Here is a 14590-nt window from a genome sequence, read left to right as displayed (position 1 = left end):
GTGAATAAACCAAAAAGTTGAAAAACCTGTGGGATAAATACACTACACTGCCAAAAGTATTCACTTACCTGCCTTAACACTCGTACGAACTTGATTGACATCCCATTCTTAACCCATACGGTTTAATACAATGTCGCCTCACTCTTTGCACCCATAAGACTTTCAACTCTTCTGGAAAGTCTTTCCACAGGGTTTAGGGGTGTATTTTCAGGGATTTTTGACCATTCTTACAAAAGTGCATTTGTGAATTTAGATGGATCAGAAGGTGTGGTTCACAGCTCTAATTCATTCCAAAGGTGGTTTTATCAGGTCAGGAGTCTGTGAAGGCCAGTCAAATTCTTCCACACCAAAGTTGCTCTTTATGTCTTTATGGACCTTGCTTTATGCATTGGTGTGCAGTCATGTTGAAACAGGGATGACCCCTTCTTGTTTCAACATGTTTCCACAAAGTTGGGAGCATGAAAATGTCTTTGGATGCTGAAGCATTATGAGTTCCTTTCACTGCACCTAAGAGGCAGAGACCAACTCCTGAAAAACAACCACACATCATAATCCCCCCTCCACCAAATTTTAGACTTGGCACAAAGCAGACAAGTTCTCCTGGCAACCACCAAACCCAGACTCATCCATTGGATTTCTGAACAGAGAAGCATGATTTGTCACTACAGAGAACACGTCTTAGTGGTGGCATGCTCTATACCACTGCACCCAATGGTTTGCATTGTGCTTGGTGATGTAAGGCTTGGATGCAGCCACTCACTCATAGAGACCCATTCCACAAAGCTCTCCATGCACTGTTCTTCAATTTGAAGGCCACAAGAAGTTTGGAGGACTGTAGGGATTAAGTTTGCAGATAGCTGGTGACCTCTGCGCACTATGCGCCTCAGCTTCCTGCTCTGTGATTTTATGTGGCCTTCCACGATATAGTATATGTTTGCCTCCAAAAAACCTACAACTTTGTTTTCCCATTTAAGCATAAATTCATAGTTCTTGGAGACTGAGTTCAGCTGTTAATGCAGCCTTAAATTGACCCAATACAAAAATTATATAATTTAAAAAAACATATTTATTAACAAAGGAAAAACTTACAAGACGACCCTATTGAAGGTGTTATATAGGAAGAACACCGCAGTATGTGTAGGAATAACCGTGAAGCATCTGCCTGTGTGCAAAATGTTATTCAACTTTCGCAGTCTGCATTACACGAATAAAGTAGTTTACACTGTCACTTATCTAGAAACCAGGAAACCACCGACAGATTCCAGCCTGAACTTGCTTACACACTCAAACTTCTCGCCTCAAGACCTCATTTCACAATTGACTCGACGTCCCACATCACCCGTTACCCAATCAAGTCGTTTACGCGTGGGGCGGGAGCTGCTGCAACCAATCGGAGTTCAAAAGAGAAGCGCGTTGTAGTCGCCCTGTCGAGTGAACTCGCCTGGATGAAGCTTCGACGATAAAAACCGAGCCGTCATGTTTTCGTCCCTCCCTCTCTGCCTCTGTCCGTCGGCCAGGCTGCCGCTTCTCTCAACCTTACCGGAACGTAACACCACAAAACAACCATGTCTGAGAAAGTCCCCTACAAAGTTGGTCAGTGTCAATGTTTATTTTTTCTGCCGTACTTGTATATCAAGTTAAGCTAAGCACGTTCGCGGTTAGTTAGCTAGTAATGCGTTAAGTTTGCAGGTTGGGTAACGGTTCCCATAGGCGTTTAATTTAGTATAGAAGCCAACCGTATACCGAAATAAATGTTTTATATGCCTTAGACTATTTTTTTTTTACTTATCCCAGACTTTGCAGGGCTTTCTGGACTCTATTACTGCTAACTTGCTAGCATGTGGTGAAACGTGTTATGTTATTACCGCAGTTTAGCAAGCTGTCCAGTTAATTTGTTGGTGTTTCTTAGTCATTTTAGCAGTAAACTTTTAGATTTCCTTTTCCCGGTATGTGAATAAAGCATACTTTGATTCATTTCTGAGAATGAATCGACATGTAACAGCCATACTTGCATCGGGCATGGGCTGCTCCGTGAACAGAAAGCTCACCCAAAGCCTCTGGGAGTTGTAGTCTATCAGTGGAACCGTAGTCGCTAAGAACCCTTGGCTCAAGCTGTGTTTGTAAACTGCACCTCCCGTGATGACTTGCGCTTCACCGCCAGTTTCTGCGTGAGTGACAAGAACAGGCATAGACAATGCTGCACTGAATGCGACTTGCAAACTAGTAACGGAAGCACTACACGTGGTGTTTGCCTAATATTGATGTCAGGCCTCTCTATTGGAATACAGGTTTTTTGTTTGTTTGTTTTGATAGTTTTGTTCCCGAATTAGACGTGGTTCTCAGTCACAATTTGCTATAAATGAGCTGTTAATAAATTTGAACTGTGCTTCTATGTCTGCCATGAAAATGGACAATTGGTCTATTGAAATGCACCAAATGTGAACCACACCTGTCGTGGATGATATTCTGCAGCTGACTAGAAACAGAAGCTGTTAGGCAATGTCCCGCTAATTGATAGGCATGAGACGAAGTCCGCATGCAATCCAAGGGTCAAGAGTTTTAACACAATAGCCGAATCTGTTAATTTGTGATATAATAATATATGCAATAACACTCATTTACTACAAGTACAATTACAAATGGTTAATCAGTAGTTAACTACAAGCATTTAATCAGTACTGTCTTTTGTATTGTACACTGCCTTCCCAAGTGCTGCTTGATTACAAAAAAAATCATAACCACAGTCATTGTGGTCAGTAATTATATATAAATAACAATTCTTTTACAAACATACATTAAGTTTGGAGGAATGGTAAGTTTAATAAACGTATGAAAGAAGAAATGCACGTTTTAAGTTATTTCCTTGAACTACTAATTATAATTAAACAGAAAAAAATAGATTCATGACCTTTATGGGGAAGCCATTGTCAAGTAAAAAGGTGTATTCATAGTTGAAACAACGAATTGTTGCAAAACTAGTTTTTGTGTTGTAGTATTCAAAATTAATGTATTGTTTATATTTGAAGTTAAAATGTGATTTATTGCACAGCCCTAACCAGAAGGCTATTGTAGTGGGTCGGCAGCTATGATTACAGTAACAAGCCAAAGCAGCATGTTTCTGAGAGCAAGGCTGGTAGTGCTGCCTTATGTTATTAAATTATTATGACAGTGGTCAGAAAATGTATTTATAGATCTGGAATTTTTGCTGTGTATTTAAGTCTAAAACTAAAAGCAAGAAAAATTAGGTGTATCAATAAGGTCTTAACTAGTGGTAGGTTTCAAATATGCAGATGGCATTGTAGGGAAAACAAATCAGTGAACTTAATTTTAATGCCACTTGGCCATCATTGTTGTTGTCCCTCACACATTTTACACACTTAAAAATTTAGTTGCTTTCTTAATGGTAAAAGCAACAAATAATAATAAAAAAAAAAAAACCTCCAAAAGCCAAAGATTTAATTTACTGTTGTCTGTGGCAAAGACATGTATCAGATTCTGTGTAAGAAGTGCTCCACTTTTGAATAACCTCATTGTTGAATCCTAATATTTATGCATTGAGTTGTCAGAAATCATATTTATTTTACATGTAATGTACATGACATGACACATTCTACTCTTTGTAGGAATGGTTTGATATTAATATAGGCACATGGTTGTTCTGAAAGTGCACTTCATACAAAGCAACAAGAGGCTGAAGTGCTAACAAAGAAACAGGATTAAGAACAAACAGACTTTTTGTAGATTTACGTGCTCTCTGTAAAGATCTGGCTTACTTGGCTCATTCCAATTTGAAAAGGATAATCACACTTCCCTATTGCATGCTGTTCATGACATGATTTTATTTCCTCAGTGTGGCCAACTTGTGCAACAGCAGCTGTTATGAAAATGAAAGAAGGGAGTGTAGAGACAAACTGTCAAAAGTGCAAATCTGTTATGTCACAGCTGTGGTCATGTGAATTCTCCACCTACAACAAGATTATTAGAAAAGAAGATTATACAATTTTATATAAGAAATCTGTGCAGACAAAACTGGGTATGCACAGGGTGTTAAACTTGCACACAATTTTGCTAGTATTTTGGACAGTACAATTAAAACTATTAGATTTGCCTTTTTGAGACTTGTAAAACTGCAGTTTAAAACATAACAGAGTTGCTGATTTGCAAAACCACATCCTGATGATGTGGTTTTAGGCATTCCCCCCCCCCAACTAGTTCTTTTTGAAAAATGGAACACTCCAGACAAATAATGTATGAATGTTATGAGTGTCTTTTATTTTTTATTTATTTATGTTAACAGGCATTTTGCTTAAAGAAAAACACTCAAGTTTTAAACTTTTGGACTTGAATAAACAGACCAAGTCTGATGCATATATGAGGCTTTACCTGACAAAAAAACATCCACCTGAGAATGCCAGACCAGAGAACAAGCTTATTGCATTAATCAGTTTTATCTTTGTACTCCTTTTGACAACCTGCGGTCTCTTTTCTAGCTGACATCAGCCTGGCTGAATGGGGACGTAAGGCCATCGACATGGCAGAGAACGAGATGCCTGGCCTCATGAAGATGAGGGAGATGTACGGTCAGTCCAAACCTCTAAAGGGAGCCCGTATCGCCGGCTGCCTCCACATGACCCTGCAGACTGCTGTTCTCATCGAGACCCTCACTGCCCTCGGAGCTGAGGTGACATTTAAAAGCTGCCTTTTAGTATTTATTTATCAAGAGAGCTTCCAGTAACTTCGCCTACATTGTGCGAGGGCACATATGCCCTCTTACTTTCTGCATTTAGACATAGTAATGTCTTTTTGAGAACAAACTGTAGGTCCCTTTAAAGTTGATGCATATAGATCTGTCAAAATCCTTTATGTTGTTTTTCGATAAGACTGTGCAGACCCTCCAGACAACTACAGTAGAGGACACATTAATTGATTCATTTATTGGTACAACCCATCTGGAGTCTGGCTTTTCTCCCCCTCTGTGTGCCTCAAGGCCGTGGTATCTTGTTATCATGTTGGTTTTATCTCTCTGACCACAACTGGTCTTGTCCTGCAAGAACCTGCACCCTGAGACCTAGCAGAGAACAAATAACAATCTCCCCTCCCCCCCTTTTTTTTTCTTCTTCCCTGAATTGGTTTTACTCTGTCTGCATTGGTGGTGACTTGACTTACAGTCAACTTTGCATATTTAAAACTGTTAGTAAGGGTATTGAACTGTAGATGGCAGCATTGAGTGACATTTGTTCATAAGGTAATAGCCTTAAGGTTTATTTCTAACAACTTGACTTCAGGAAAAATCATGTTTTGTGTGCACAAAAAACCTACCCTGATTTATTATGTAATGTTACATTATGAAAGGGTGAATGTGATGATTGGAAAATCTCAAGTTAAAAATCAACGAATGCTGCTAAAGTTTATCTAGATGTGCTGAATGATTTTCTCACCAGGCGTCATTGCATGTCATTGTGACTGATTTACTGCCCCTTGAGGCGTTGCAGCCCAACTGTTAGTGTTGCAGCTGTGTCATAAGGTGGCAGAGAGAGACTGGTGGTAGTTTACACTGAGACTCTAAAACACATTGGGGACTCAGGGTTATTCCCACCGACAGTTGAGTACACAGTGTGCTGTAGCTTGCTTTAATTGGACTTTGGTTTCCGTTATCTACACATTTCTGTCCAAGTAAGAATCCTGCCAGAAAACCAGTTAAATGCACTCAAAGCCAGCAAGCTGTTATTTATTAACATGTCACTTTACACGTTGTTTATAAAATCAATTAGCACAGAGGTTCATCAACAGCTAGGTTACCTGGGTTCATGTAAATATTTATTTCATAGATTGTGGTGATTTCCTGTTTAGTGTGTGTGATTGTAGCTTCATTTGTTTGTGCCTAAACTGACCCAGATTCTTCCTCCTCAGGTTCAGTGGTCGAGCTGTAACATTTTCTCTACTCAGGATCACGCTGCTGCTGCCATCGCCAAGGCTGGCATTCCAGGTAACACACACTGACAAGTTGAAAAATGAATTGGATAATTAGTCTCAGAACTGACTCATTTTCTGCAAGCATTCTTAAATCTTAGATTTTTTTAAATCTTGGAAGTGACAGTTAGGAGGAAGTACATGCTCTTAAGAGCTTTCCAAAGCACCATGTGTTGTTTTAAATACATGACAAAACTGCCAGGACTTTTTAATATACACACCTGAATTTTAGAAATAAAGCACGTTACTAAATATATCTCTGTCCATCTGTAGTATATGCCTGGAAGGGTGAGACAGATGAGGAGTATGTGTGGTGCATTGAACAGACCCTGTACTTCAAAGATGGTCAGCCCCTCAACATGATCCTGGATGATGGAGGAGACCTCACCAACCTGGTCCACACAAAGTACCCTAAATTGCTGGCAGGTTGGTTTTATGCACCTACACTCACGGTGTAAAATGAAGCTGCTATTAGTATTCTTAAGAAATCTTGCATGAATCAATCTTTCTTTGAGCTTTTGGCCACTGCATACAGCAGCTGCGACACATTATTTTAATAATATGAACACTGATGGGGTTTTTTTTTTTTGGTTTTTTTAAGCATTTTTATTTTTCATGCAAGTTTTCCAAGCTCTTAAGTTCTTCATGTAGAACTCCCTTGGACTTGTTTGCTCGTGGTATAACAATAGTTTTGCTCTTGGTATTGTGCAAGACTTGTTTCCAGTCAATGATCCATTATCTTAAGTGTAGTGGGAAAATGCTAAAACGGGAAGGGGGGGGGGCTCAAGCTCTTTTTGCACTTTAATGCACGTAGTTTTACTGCCCCTTGAGGCGTTGCAGCCCAACTGTTAGTGTTGCAGCTGTGTCATAAGGTGGCAGAGAGAGACTGGTGGTAGTTTACACTGAGACTCTAAAACACATTGGAACTCAGAGTTATTCCCACCGACAGTTTCACATAAAGGTGTACTGCATGACCAAACATCCTGTTAAAATCCAGCTGTCATGTATATACAGAATAATAGTGGCTTTACAACTAAAGAACTGAGAGAGGTACTTTTACCCTCAAAGTCCCAATAATGTTCTATTTGTTGTTTGTGAACATTTTTCTTCATTGTGTGTTCATTTTTCACCACAGTAAAAAAATCCTGCACTTCTATGGTAAAACATAAAGGAAAATATGTCTTTCATTCCTGCTGGTGGGATTTGAAGATGCAAAAAAGACTACTGGTCACTTGATATATGACATTTCAAGATGAGTTTATGGTATCTTTCACTAGTTTCAGGTCTTGTTTTAAAACGGCATTAGGTTAATGAACCTAATGTTCTTTCAAAGTGTGAATCCCTTCTGACTGATTGTATTGTTTTTGTATAACCATGCAGTGTCCTTAATTTCTCAGTGATAGCCAGCAGTTGCTTATGGTTATGGCCAAAATTCTCAAAAAAATCTGTAAACTATGTACAGGGTACACCAAACCACTTAGAGGTTAGTTATTATGTACATTATTTGTTACTGTTCTTTTGTGGCTTGAAAACATCTATAATAAGTCTAGTGCATGACCAGTTGTGGTCATGATTTATTCGTCACGGTCAAAGTTTATATAAAGTTCCAGGTTTTTAAGCAATTTTGTATTTCTAGATATCCGTGGCGTGTCGGAGGAGACCACTACAGGTGTCCACAACCTGTACAAGATGTTGAAAAAGAGCGAACTGAAGATCCCTGCCATCAACGTCAATGACTCTGTCACCAAGGTGAGCAATCCTGAGCTTTTTAATCTCCAGCCTATCATGTATAAAAATATAAACATCCCTCCTAGTGGACTTATTCATTCATGCAAATATAAATATGTTAAGTAGTTTATAAATATGCTTGATTGAACTGGTCTGTAAAATGTGTGACCTTGTGAATATTTATCTGGTGATCTATTTTTCTCCATCCTATAGATTTGAAGATAATGGAGTAGTTGTAAAATATTATCTGTTTATGAGGTGAATTACTTTGTATACAGTAATGATATGGCTAATTGAATGAGTTTGAACTAGATTTTCAGTTAATAACACCAGCCTGTCAGCTTGTATTCTTCTGCCTCATTTCAGTCTGGAACAGCCTCTTTATTCCATGTAATAACATTGTTTCCCCACCCACAGAGTAAGTTCGACAACCTGTACGGCTGCAGGGAGAGTCTGATCGATGGTATCAAGCGAGCCACAGATGTGATGATTGCTGGTAAAGTTGCAGTGGTGGCAGGTTACGGTGATGTGGGTAAAGGCTGTGTCCAGGCTCTGCGAGGATTCGGCGCTCGTGTCATCGTCACTGAGATTGACCCCATCAATGCCCTTCAGGCTGCTATGGAAGGTAGATGAGGATGACAAAACTGTGCAGTACTTAAATAATGGGAGCAATCATTTTTAAGCTGTTGGGAAACTTGCATATTATATATGTTTCCTTTAAAATAAACAGGTTTCTGTAATTGAAACGGTGCTTTTCTCCTCTGTCTTGCAGGTTATGAGGTTACAACCATGGATGAGGCCTGTAAGGAAGGAAACATCTTTGTCACCACCACTGGCTGTGAAGACATAATCATGGGACAGTATGTTTGACCAACTCTCGTGTCTTTCAAACAGTTTAATTGTTTTTGAGTTTTCTTACACATTTAAAAAGTGGCTTATAAGTCAATGTGTTTACCTTCAGCCACTTTGAGCAAATGAAAGACGACTCCATTGTTTGTAATATTGGACACTTTGACTGTGAGATTGATGTCAGCTGGCTCAACAAAAATGCTGCTGAGAAGATCAATGTCAAGCCTCAGGTAAGAACAATGACAGCTACTTAAAGATTCTAGAGAATTCTGTGTTTTTGGTTATAGAGTATATACTAAAATGTATATTAAGATGGCATTACTGTTAATAGGATGTTGGTGAATGTTGAAGTGTTCTGTATTCTGTTGCTTTGTGTGTTAGTCATGAGGGGGGTGGCCAAAATAGTTCTCCACATGGAAAACAAGCACACAAACAAACAAACAAACAAACAAAACCCAATATGAGTTAGGGTTTTTTTTTTTTTTTTTTACTGCCCCTTGAGGCGTTACAGTCCAACTGTTGGTGTTGCAGCTGTGTCATAAGGTGGCAGAAAGAAACTGGTGGTGGTTTACACTGAGACTCTAAAACACATTGGGGACTCAGAGTTATTCCCACCAACAGCTTAACATAAGATGTACTGCAGCTGTCATTTTTTTAATCACCCTGATACATGTGTAGTTGTAGGAGCTGGCTAAATATTCAGGTAAAGCCTAAGCGAGGACAGGGAGAGGTTACACAACACAAAGGATGAGCAGATGTCTCCTGCTATGTCTAAACTGTCCCTGCACAGCTGCTGATTCTCCTCCGACTCCTCAGGTTGATCGCTATCGTTTGAAGAACGGTCGTCACGTCATTGTCCTGGCAGAGGGCAGGCTGGTTAACCTGGGCTGTGCCATGGGACACCCATCATTTGTCATGAGCAACTCCTTCACCAATCAGGTACTAAGGCTGAGTCAGCGATGCTACAGAAAAAAATTATTATGTATGCTGTAAACTTTCATCTGTAACACTAGAATTCTATTAACATTTGGAACTTTGAAACAAAGTCTTTGAAACAAAGTGATAACATTATAATTGTTTTGTAGTCTTTATTAAATCCAAGTTCTCTACTGTAGGTGCTGGCTCAGATTGAGTTGTGGACAAACACTGCGAAGTACCCTCTGGGAGTCTACTTCCTGCCTAAGAAGGTCAGAACATACACTGTGATAATACTGCTTAAGCTTATGCAGCACTTGCATTGTATCTGGTTTGTACTTTGTTGGACATGAATAGGAAATGTCAGATATTTACTTAAACTAGAATCTTCTTTTTTTTTTTTCTTAAGTCAAATTTCTTTAGATGTGTAAAGACATTGATTTTCAAACAGAATTTATTTTTATTTATTTATTTTTTTGAGTGAAGAGCAATTTTATATACCTTTATTCAGTAATTTATTATATCTTAAGATGTGATCAAAAATTACCTCTGGGACTAAATAACCACTGCAAGAAAATTATCTCTTCTGAAATTCTAAGTTTCTGCTTGTTAATATTTTCAGGCAGACATTAAAGCATGAAGGATAAATGCAAAAACCCCCAAAACTGAATAGGCAAAAAAGAAAAATAACTGGAATCTTTATTTAACATGTTTTTGCTCATTTATTCTTTATTTGTGTGCCTGTAGCTGGATGAGGAGGTGGCAGCTGCCCACCTGGATAAACTGGGAGTGAAGCTTACCAAGCTGACAGAAAAGCAGGCCAAGTACCTGGGCCTGCCCACCGAGGGGCCCTTCAAACCGGACCACTATCGTTATTAAGCTCCCCTGCAAGTCTGGGGAAGAACAGAAGAAAGAGGAAGAGGTGTGGCCAGAATGGTGTTGGTGTTTGGTGGGTGGGAGCACTTGAACCATGTTGCACTCTGGGTGCTGTGTTTGGTTTTAGGCTGGACAATAGCTCAGTGATTCAGGGATACAGAGACATTTTTCTTCCCCTCAGCCTGTAAATGAAATGCTAAAGACATTAATTCACAAGTTGCATCTGGCAATCCATTTGGTGATGCTGACGTTTGAAAACGGTACCCTTAACGGTAGCTTCTGCTAACTAGCGAGCGTTGAACGACTCGCCTCTGGTTGAAGCTAGACTTTAGGTGGATGCCATTCTACCACCAAAGCTTCCATCAGTAGCTTTAAATGGTTAGTTTTTTTTAAAAGAATAAATAGATGAAGCTGTGGAAGCTTTTTTTTTTTTTTTTTAATCTCGTCTTATTCTGCTCTGACACACCAACACACGCCAAACTCTTCGGCTATCTCTCCTCTTTCTCGCCCATACTCTTCCGAAACGCCATCAAGTGCTACTGCTGTTAAAGAGAATTTCTCTTGCTGGTTGTCATTCCCTCTCTGTTTATGGAATAAAACAAATCCTCATGCTTTTCTATCTAAACTCTTCTCTCTGTCTCATAGCGGCTCAAGGTGGAACATGATGGGACAGGTTTTTCTCCCGCATCTTAAGCCAGGCAAATGTTTGGCCTAATTCCAGTGTGTTCACACTAATAATGACATGTGTTAGCACTTAATTGAAAACTGCACTCAAGCTGTCTTAACAAAACTGGGATCGGTCCTGAAGCGATAACCACTCATCCAGACTAATCACTGAAGTCAAGAGGCAAGCCGCAGCCAAAGTAATCAAAGTACCACCAAAGCACGTAACGTTTTTGCCTGATTTAGGAGTCCTTTTGATGCCTCATTTTCTTCCTTTTGATGTAATTAATGTAATTCAACTCGAAGGGCCAAAGTGTTTGCAGTGCCCCACCTTCTCAACTCTTTTCGTTACGCACTATGGCCAGTTAGGTTCTTGCAATGCTGGGTGTAAATGGATCACGGTGAAGGTGAAGTGCCCGTCTTTTCCCCTCAACGGTTAAAGCCTCAATGCAGGCTTTACCTGCTTGTAAGTGGATTAATGTTGAAACTGCCAAGTGACGATTAAAAAAACAAAAAGGAAAAACATGCCGACTCTGAATTCTTTCTCCTCGTATGGTTGTAAGGTGATGCATCTCTCTGGAGGGGGGACTTTTTATATTGGGTTGAAAGGTCGGGTCAAGAAAACATTTGGCTGAAACACCCGATGGCTTGTTCGTTGCCTGTTTTAAATTGATATTAAGCCTTTTTCATAACCTTATCTGTGTTTAATATTGCAGCTATGACAAAGCAGGTTCTAACCATAACAAAGTTCTTAGTTTAATCCATGCTGTGATCTTTCACTAAACTGAAACAAACCTTTAGGGTTATTCTTGGCTCATTCAGAGTCAGGAGGGTTACCACACACAAGCGCGATTGATTGATATACAGTAAAAGCAACAAGTCCTTTTTGCCTTATTTGACAAGTACATTTTTCACTCTGGCCAACTGATAGCCTACTGTATTACCATGTTTGAGTAGAGCAGCAGATAATTAAAAAATTCTTCACTTGTGTGTGTATATTACAGTCCTGAGGATTTTTCATAGGGTTGCTAAAAAATTCCCAAATGAAGATAAAACTGTCCTCCTACCATTGTCTGTGGTATAACTCCGGTCCATATTTCTAGGGTCTTAGCAGATAAATTGCTTGTGACCTAAATGAGGTTTAAATAAATTTTTAGTTGTATGGCATAAATACTGTGATAATCTTTCCTAACAGGTTGGCAGGAATGACCAGTTAAAAAAATAAATGAACGATAAATTCAAGCCTCATAGTTAAAGCAATCCACGTCCCGACGCAGCTCATTGCCCCGAGCACAGCTAAACCACAGGCATTCGCTCTAAAATTTTCAAATTTGCTTACAGGCTAAAGGGGCGACCTGGGGTGTGGGTGTCCAACCCCAAAAAATGAGTGTAGTTAGGAGTCACACAAGGAGGCCTGATCCCCTTACCTGGGAAAAATGTCTTCTGCATCATTTTAAATATATGTAATGTGTTGAATATAATAACCAGTGACAGCTCTTGTGCTAATCACATATCTGAAACACTTTTAAGTGATAGAAAAACCCCTCCCCTTTCAACTGCTTCAGTGCCTGTCATTCTCTAGGTCCTTTACTTTTTAAAGGTGAATTTGCAGAATGCAATAGTGCCTAGTCTGACAGCTGTGGTTGGCTCCACTATCTTGTTGGTAAATCTTTTGTTCCTGCTAGTAATGGACATCATTGCAGAGCAGTTGTTTTATATTATAACATGATGAATTTTTGGAAAAGACACTGTGTGCTCTGGCCTCACAGTCCAAACATGCTCCCTACCAGCTGAAAATCCAGATAAGATCGTCTGCTGTACAAGTCCTCAAGGCATCAGTCACAATGTTTATAAAAAAAAAAAAAAGACTATAAAATTGAGTTAGCTGACACAACACAAGCCAGATGTCAGATCAGCAGACCTAATGCAGATTTAATATGGCGTTATTTTTGTGCCACTATTCTGAGCGCACGTAAAAAAAAAAATGCAGGTGCAAGTGTTGCATTTTGAGGAGAAATTTATTTTGAGCAAAGAAAAGCTGAGTGAACAAAATTCATTGCTGCGTGCGGAATGAATTCAGTTTATTTTGTGACCCAGAAAGAGAAATATTTCAAACTCCGCCACTGCCTCGTTTGAGTTTTGGACGAAATGGATTCTGGGATATTGCATTTCGTCATTTCGAGCTGATTGGAGACAAGAACAGCCAATCGGATTTTTTTTTTGCATCCAAATCTGTGATTGGCTGGTTTTGTGGCACAAATATAACGGTGTACAGAAAGAGCTGAACGCGCATGGGCAGAAATGTTGAGAGCGAGCAACACATTGCAAGCAAGCGCAAATGCAAAAACTGAGCGAGAGAGGCTGCTATTGTGTGTGTGTGGATAATAGCAAACACTGAAATACATTTTTTGCACCCAGCAATGATTTTTGTTCACTCAAATTTAGCTTTTCGTCGCTCAAATTAAAATTCTCCTCAAAATGCAACACTTGCACCTGCAATTTTTTTTTTTACTTGCGCTCAGAATAGTGGCACAAAAATAACGCCATAATTTAAGTACTTAAATCATTTTCAGAGTCACTTGACTGATTGGATTAAAAAAAAAAATCAAGAGGCAGGATAAAAGGACCTTAAGGTGACTGTTGGGGCAAACGGGGATGAAGGAAGCTCAACATGTATAATGTCAGTCTGCTGTTTTGAATGTCTCCTGAGGTTTCACCTGATCTGCTTTAAAAAAAAAAGAAGTTCTCCAGTGGCGTGGAAGAGCTCATTTAAATCTGTTTTATGGAGACCTCAATCTCTCTTGAGGCCAAATTGTGACACAAGATAACACATGACTTGAGATATTATTGGAATAGACTGTTCTGAAAACACGAGCTTGGACTGATAAAACACACAGCAGTAAGAGACACTAAAGCCCTCTCCAAAGTAAACCTCACATTAAGAATTCAGTGTGTATGAAACGGTTTATACGTTTTATTCAGTTGAACCAAAAGCGACCATATTTGGGGTAAATAGCTGATCTAAGTTTACAGCTAATGCCTGCATGTTGCCTCCAAGGGTGCGATGCACATATGTATACCTGTTAATTGGTACGAATAACAGTCTGGTAAAATGCCAGAATTTCACTTAACCAAAACTGAAGCATAAACGTCCTGTGTGGTCTGTACCTTACAGGAGGCCAGAGTATTTGGCAGATAACTCCATGAAAATGCTCTAAAGATGCCAACAACACATATATGGTGGAGAGTTCCAGTTCAATGATTTAAATTAGGGAAAGTGGAGCACTTCAGAAGCACTAATGAGGACGGCTATCCCCTGGGTCAATGCACAAAGCACCCTTTACTTCTGATATGCTTATTCTACTTTTATTGCATGGTTGGATATTTTTACTATTCTTTTTTTTATCCTGTTGTATAGTTGCAAGTATCTGTACTTCCTGGGTAACAAATGTATATGTTGCTCTTCTACTAAGTGGTATTTGATAGATTAACAATAAAGTATTTTATATACACCCACCAGCTGTCACGCTTCATGTGAGACTAAAGACCAGTTTTACCCATTGTCCCTCATCCCACACATTGAAACAAT

General features: G+C 39.3%; 1 protein-coding gene and 3 non-coding genes across 4 annotated transcripts; all 4 read left to right on the top strand.

Moving 5' to 3' along the window:
• Positions 1-1435: 1435 nt before the first annotated feature.
• Positions 1436-11524, top strand: ahcy (adenosylhomocysteinase). The gene is made up of 11 exons (XM_086293022.1): positions 1436-1593; positions 4491-4681; positions 5911-5986; positions 6244-6396; positions 7607-7719; positions 8116-8323; positions 8471-8558; positions 8660-8777; positions 9364-9486; positions 9663-9734; positions 10210-11524. Exons 1-11 carry the CDS (start codon positions 1566-1568, stop codon positions 10339-10341), a joined length of 1302 nt encoding a protein of 433 aa, XP_086149148.1. The 5' UTR covers positions 1436-1565; the 3' UTR covers positions 10342-11524.
• On the top strand, positions 5471-5603 carry LOC147331010 (small nucleolar RNA SNORA17). The gene has a single exon (XR_015129321.1). It is a non-coding gene; the product is annotated as a small nucleolar RNA SNORA17 (small nucleolar RNA).
• On the top strand, positions 6789-6920 carry LOC147331009 (small nucleolar RNA SNORA17). Its single transcript, XR_015129322.1, has one exon. It is a non-coding gene; the product is annotated as a small nucleolar RNA SNORA17 (small nucleolar RNA).
• On the top strand, positions 9037-9169 carry LOC147331008 (small nucleolar RNA SNORA17). The gene has a single exon (XR_015129319.1). It is a non-coding gene; the product is annotated as a small nucleolar RNA SNORA17 (small nucleolar RNA).
• Positions 11525-14590: the final 3066 nt, after the last annotated feature.

Source organism: Aulonocara sp. 'chitande type north' Nkhata Bay, linkage group LG5, assembly GCF_057382095.1.
Source record: "Aulonocara sp. 'chitande type north' Nkhata Bay isolate Kocher_YH1m ecotype deep benthic linkage group LG5, A_spYH_male_GT1.1, whole genome shotgun sequence".
Classification (NCBI taxonomy): domain Eukaryota; kingdom Metazoa; phylum Chordata; class Actinopteri; order Cichliformes; family Cichlidae; genus Aulonocara; species Aulonocara sp. 'chitande type north' Nkhata Bay.
This window is presented reverse-complemented; position numbering and strand designations above follow the sequence as displayed.

Coding starts and splice junctions, on each gene's coding strand:
- ahcy (XM_086293022.1), top strand. CDS start 1,566: ATGTCTGAGAAAGTCCCCTACAAAGTTG. Junction 1,594..4,490: donor GAAAGTCCCCTACAAAGTTG/GTCAGTGTCAAT, acceptor TCTCTTTTCTAG/CTGACATCAGCCTGGCTGAA. Junction 6,397..7,606: donor GTACCCTAAATTGCTGGCAG/GTTGGTTTTATG, acceptor TTGTATTTCTAG/ATATCCGTGGCGTGTCGGAG.